The following is a 6765-nucleotide window of genomic DNA, read 5'->3' on the forward strand; positions in this document are numbered from 1 at the left end:
CCTCTTCAAAAGCACAAAAAAAAGAAAGGCTTTCTGGGACCCCTCACAGTCATGACTACTTTACTCATGTTGGTCTGGAGGTTCTGGATTGGATAGATGAGCTCAGACTGGTTAAAAGACATTATCCTTTGTATGTGTGATGACCAGGGTCTGGAGCACTACTGAAACAGAAACCACAGGAACCTCTGACATCAGGAGCTGGTGTCACACTCTCATCATCATCACACTTTTCACATGTTTCAGTTCATCTTTCTTGTAGCCCTGCAGTATTTTCTCCTCTTCCTGATTGTCTTACATTGGCTCAGGTTTGTCAAACAAAATTTATACCACCATGTAGGTGGTATTGGTGTGCTATATTGTTTCATCTCTTATTCTCCTTATCCTAATTTAAACTCACAAATATTTGTGTTTCATAATGATATAATTGAGTATGAATGGAAAATAAAAAGTACCAACTGTCAGCTATGAAAATGTAATCAGTCTGAATCAAAACAAAACCCAATTAGCTAAATGAGATGGTCATTCATTAGGCCACAGTCCAAAAAATCCTGTTTTGTCAGGGGTATAAAGCAACTACATTTTGACATGTGACTTACTGGCATTATGTTGGTATCTTCAAGATCACTAGAGTTTTGTAACTGAATCAAGTAGAAATTAATATATATTTAATACCATTTAATGTCACTGAAATGTCTGCTTTGTATTTTACCATATGTAGTGGCTATTTTGCAGCTTCTTGAAATTAAATCTCTATTATAAAGCATGAAAATTAGGCTATAAGGGAGCTTTTGATTTTAATTTTTAGTGTTAATTTTTTTCTTCTACGTCTCAATTTTCCCCCATATTTAGTTTATCTTGGGATTGTTCCTTCTGATTCTCTTTCCTTTCCAGACATTCAGGAAGGCTTCACTCCTCTAGTATTGTGTATCTTTGCTCTAGTATTGTGTATCTTTGCTCTAGTATTGTGTATCTTAACAACTCTGAGGTTTTTTTTTCAAGAACTTCCCTCTAAAATTACTTTAACAATCTTCCTCTGGCCCTTGAAGCTTTTTTTTTTTACATACCCCGCCTTGTCAGTATGTTGGATATTTGGGTTTCTTCTCCAATGTCATGTAGTGAGGGAACTAGCAGAACGTGAGTGAAGGACTGAGACATCTTACTAGCAAGTGACTTGCTACCAGCCCTACTGCAAAGTGACTCTATTCTTTCAATTTTCAGTGTCTTTCAGCTTCATATTTTTGTCATGATGTGTATGATTCCAGCAGTGTCTTCTTGCCCTAGGAGAGAGTTCAAGACCAACACCTTGTCCCAGGACCACTGCTGTGTGTTACCACACCAACTGCTTACTCACAGCAGCTGGACAAACGTTCAGTATGCAGGTCTCCTCATTGACACATGGGAGTTTGAACCACTGAGCTGCAAAACTATGTATTCCTCCACCCTTTTCAAATAATCTTAGAGTTATTTTACAATTTGCTGTGCATTCAAGAAAAGGGATGGAGAGTCTCTTCTTCCTGATTACGGGATCAGTCAGCCTAGAATCTGGGGATCGGCACGTTTCCATGAATCTGAAGCTGCTGTCACCTCAGACAGGCCTGGAATTAAAGTCTTTCCCACCATTGCATTAAAGAGAAGTACAGCTCCCAGAAAAAAAAGACTCATGCAAACTGAAGCCGACTTAGTTTATGAAGGGATGATACAAGTGCTTGCAACTTGAAGATGTGATTAAGTTGTTTTGTATCATAGGTTTCCAGTGTTTAAATTAGATGCCACAACAATTGCTGCTCTGGCTGCTTAATCTGAGTTGAAAGCTCCAGAATCTCTCCACACACTGTTATTTCTTTTCTTCACTGAGGGCTGTGGACCCAGGACGTCTAAAAATAAAGGCTTGTTATTTCAGTATCAGAATATTTGAGTTCCTGTATGGAGCTAATCCAAAAGCCTTCACTTGTTTTGAAGAATTTTTTACACAATTTATATAATTTTATACTGAACTATAACCAGGAACATTATGTCTTGAGTTTCCAACCCTCAGTTAAGTCTTTATCTTCAGATATCTCTGAATTACAAAGACTAATGCAATAATTTAAATACATCATGGATTAAAGAAAATATATATAGTCTTTATTATTTGTTCTTACAGGCTAAGAATGTAATATTTTGATTCCCTAGAAGACATGCTTCTTGTTTAACTATTTTGTAGTTCTTTTCATTTGGAAATAATGCCTTAGCAAGAGATGTAAGGTAATTGTACTCTTTATCATGTTGTCCATTTTATCAGTTACTATTTAAAGAATACTAATGGACAGCTAAAATTTTATGCAATCTATTATTTTACTTTGGAATGTTTGAGTTCCAGCCTGTTCCAGACCCTAGGAATAATGTGAGGCAAGTTATTAAGGTAGTGGTCCTGCCTGGCCTGCTGTTTCTCACTACTGTTAAATCCTGGATTAAACATTATTAGCTCTTGCAGTCAACAGGTCCTTAATCTTGTGGGGGTAGACTGTTCTGGCTACTAAGTTAATTTATGGAAGATCCGTATCTTTTCCTTTGCTTTTCTTTTCTGAAGCATTAGTTAGGATGAGTAGCTTCCTCACGTTTATTGGTACCTTGCCAGGTTGAAGAAAAAGATAATCCCTGAAGAACTGGCTACCAGGCATTTGAAGTGGAGTCTTAGGTTTTCCAATGATTTATTGCTGTTGCAATCTTTCATTACATTCGCTCTTGTTATAAGTGGGTGGTGACTGAAGCATTAAAATGTCTCACTGGGCGTTTGTTGACATCTGGTACTTAGACTTAAAAAACACTACTGTTTGGATATGGATTGTGTCAACAATACAAAGTGGTTAGAGATGACATTTTTTTAAGTACTATAGCCATCTAGAATTATTATTTTTGTATTCAGTTAAGACAGTAGGCGCAAAACTCCTCCCTAACTCTGCTTGTAATTTTTCCTCCAGAAACAAACTAGTTTGGCTGAAGCGCGTACAAAGTGATCTGAAAAGTAATTATTCTTTAAAAAATATTATAAAGGCTTCAGTGGTGGCCTATTTCTGCCACCATGGACTCATTACATTCCTTAAAAGTTACTGACTAAAGCTGCAGTTCTGTGTTCCTTACAGAAATAACGATTCTGGTGACATTAGTGGAAGCTTTGTCTGTGTGCAGAGCATGGATTTGGACACTCGATTTTTTTTACAAATGGAGAGGGAATGGTGACAATTTTGAGACTATAGCGTTGTTTTTAAATAAAAAATTTTGGTCCCAGAGCAGTCTCTGGCAGTTTTTGCAATTAACTAATGAAATGTCAATGTTTTGATAGCATTTTGTTACCAAATGTGGATTAATGGCACCATAGTTTAACTGCATTTTTAAGTGCCGGTCTAATGGCATAGACCTCATTAATCCTAAGAGGGTAAATGGATGCCTCAGTAAAGGTTACCATAGAACGATTGACTAATAGCTGGACAGATATTCAGCAAACATGAATGAATTTGTAAGTGCAAAGTTGTACCTAGCAGGATTAGAAGGACAGAAGCATTCTTTTATTTAAGCCTACCCAATTTACGTTTGTCACAAAATTCAGAACAATTCCTGTTGCAAATGCAGAAATATTTGGGCAGCCCTCCTCTGGGCACCTCTCACATAATGATACCTAGGAGCAGAGCAGTGTCTGATAGAACACACATCTTCCGTGATCCTCCTGATCTTTTCTCATGTAATCAGCCTTTATGAATTTAGAAGGATTATCCTCCAATCTCCCCATGTGGTGGTAAGAGGCAGTAAGTCAGATGCTTCTTGTTGAAACAGCAGCCATTGAAGAAGCATTTTAGTGGTCAGTTTGTTTTCTCAAATCAGTCATTCTTCCTTACAGCTGACGTAGTTTATTATATATTGGAACGTTCTCTTCATATATATATACATTTTCATTTGTTTCTGAGCTTTAAAATTAGTCCTTTATTTCACAGAATCATCATGGTTGGAAAGGACCTCTTAGATCACTGAGTCCAGCTATCAACACAAAAAACCAAACACAAACAGCCACACACACTCCAGCAAAAAACGCTCACAAAAAACCCTACCACCTCGGCCACTATAGCATGCCCTGAAGTGCCACATACCTCCAAGGTATTAGAGGTAATTTCAGGTAATTTCCTCTGCTTCTGTCATTATTTACTTGGGAAAAGAAGCCAACACCCACCTCCCTAAAACCTGCTTTCAGGTAGTTGTAGAGAGCTGATTTCTTTAAATTGCTTATTTCTTTATGCCTGCCAACTTTTTACATGACAAAATACATTACTTTCTGTTTACCTCCCAGATAACATAAATAATTGTAATGGATAAAGATTTTTATTATTTTCACTGACTTTGGGAAACTGAGGTGGCTTCCATCTCTAAAATTTCCCAGAATTTTAAATTAACTGTATAGGGAATACTGAGAAGTCAGGGTGTTATCTTGCATAATCATATTAGAATCCTTTGAATATGCTGAACTTCTCCACATAAGACTAGAAAGAGATGAAGATGTCCCATTTTGGTAATACAAGGTTAACTATTTTTAAAGAAACCTACAACAATCAAAGCACATTTATGCTTCCCATGTATTTCAGAGCATTTTCTAAAACAATTGTGATTCATGCATATTTAATTTCTATTAATGCACTCATCATTTTAATTAACATTTGTAATAGCCATAACTAAAGAGGGTGATTCTGTGCAAATTCAACAGGAACTCTGAAAATCTCAGACCAGCTCTGACTCATTAGTCTTCTTCTATAGATCTGAAAAAGAGCTTTGGATGTGGACATACTCAAAATCTGGAGCCATTTTAAGTCCAAACATGGGCTTGAAGCTGAACATGTATGTTGACATCATCTTTATCTGGTTATAAGGAAGCATCCTCATTACAAAGGCTGCAAATTAACTATACTCAGAGGTGCATGTATGAGAGCATGGAATGATATGGGATAACACTTGCAAGCCCATACTGGAAAACCCTCCCTAAAACCTGCTTTCAGGTAGTTGTAGAGAGCTGATTTCTTTAAATTGCTTATTTCTTTATGCCTGCCAACTTTTTACATGACAAAATACATTACTTTCTGTTTACCTCCCAGATAACATAAATAATTGTAATGGATAAAGATTTTTATTATTTTCACTGACTTTGGGAAACTGAGGTGGCTTCCATCTCTAAAATTTCCCAGAATTTTAAATTAACTGTATAGGGAATACTGAGAAGTCAGGGTGTTATCTTGCATAATCATATTAGAATCCTTTGAATATGCTGAACTTCTCCACATAAGACTAGAAAGAGATGAAGATGTCCCATTTTGGTAATACAAGGTTAACTATTTTTAAAGAAACCTACAACAATCAAAGCACATTTATGCTTCCCATGTATTTCAGAGCATTTTCTAAAACAATTGTGATTCATGCATATTTAATTTCTATTAATGCACTCATCATTTTAATTAACATTTGTAATAGCCATAACTAAAGAGGGTGATTCTGTGCAAATTCAACAGGAACTCTGAAAATCTCAGACCAGCTCTGACTCATTAGTCTTCTTCTATAGATCTGAAAAAGAGCTTTGGATGTGGACATACTCAAAATCTGGAGCCATTTTAAGTCCAAACATGGGCTTGAAGCTGAACATGTATGTTGACATCATCTTTATCTGGTTATAAGGAAGCATCCTCATTACAAAGGCTGCAAATTAACTATACTCAGAGGTGCATGTATGAGAGCATGGAATGATATGGGATAACACTTGCAAGCCCATACTGGAAAACAGAATAGGACCCTGCCTGTTCAACAGAAACACAAGTACTTATTGGTCTTTATTAATCTAATATTAGCTATTATTATAGTAAGTTGTATCAGAACTTTTTGGCAAGGATAATGGAAATACCTTACTAGGCTACATTATGTGGTTCTGCTGGATTTTAAGCAAGCTTTGCAGCTGCTTTTCTCATGCTTTTGATCTGAATTTCTCTCTGGGATGTTTTGAAGAATGATACTTTATCACAAGCCCTGCACAGGAGGCTGAGTAAGCAAATACACAGAAACCCATTCCCCAAGTCACTTACCTTTTTCACATCAGGTACGTTAAAAAACTTCTTGGTATGAGCAACCCATCCCGCTATCCCGATGTCCAGAGGAAAAACAGCCTCCTTTTCTGGACTCACCAAATTGTTCTCAAACTTGGAAGTTGGAGTGACATCAAGAAGCCTGGTGGCTACCTCTGGAGTACCATTTCGGGAACGATAAACAAACATGCTACATCGATCAGCTGCCAGCAGCTGCGCCATCCTTTGCAGGACCTTGTGCACCATCTTATCCATATCGCCATTTTCATCCTGCATTTCTTTTATCAGCTCAAACAGTATGTTACACTCCTCCAGACGGGACATGTCTTTGAAGCTGACTCCTTCCTTCACATCTCCAGGGCTCACATTAAACATATTTCCCACCACTTCTGGCCTCATTTTTCTGTCAAAATACTCCTTCGCAAATTGAGGGTTATTCTCCAAGTATTTTTCAACGGCATCTTTATTTACCTCACCCATTTTTGCTGGATTGTTCTTACGATTTCTTTTAGAAGTGCATCACCATCAAAGCAGGAGTGGTAGCAAGAAGTCCTAGCTTGATACTAGTAAGAAAACAGTACTTTGTACATATTGTATAGCTCACAGGCATAGTACATTCACCTTCCTCTGTGGCTTCCAAGCCTTCTGAAACTCTTGAGGTATGACAGAAGGCACT

At 37.2% G+C, this 6765-nt stretch overlaps 1 protein-coding gene across 2 annotated transcripts in view; it reads right to left on the bottom strand.

Moving 5' to 3' along the window:
* The window catches only part of PDE6C (phosphodiesterase 6C, cGMP-specific, cone, alpha prime), a 28346-nt gene extending 21581 nt beyond the window's left edge, over positions 1-6765 (bottom strand). For both annotated transcript variants that reach the window (XM_010000041.1, XM_010000040.1), the window contains exon 1: positions 6090-6765. In XM_010000041.1, the coding sequence (XP_009998343.1) occupies positions 6090-6569 (480 nt within the window). In that variant the 5' untranslated portion in view covers positions 6570-6765. The remainder of the gene's footprint in view (positions 1-6089) is intronic.

This window comes from Chaetura pelagica, unplaced genomic scaffold (assembly GCF_000747805.2).
Source record: "Chaetura pelagica isolate M959 unplaced genomic scaffold, ChaPel_1.0 scaffold436, whole genome shotgun sequence".
Lineage (NCBI taxonomy): Eukaryota > Metazoa > Chordata > Aves > Apodiformes > Apodidae > Chaetura > Chaetura pelagica.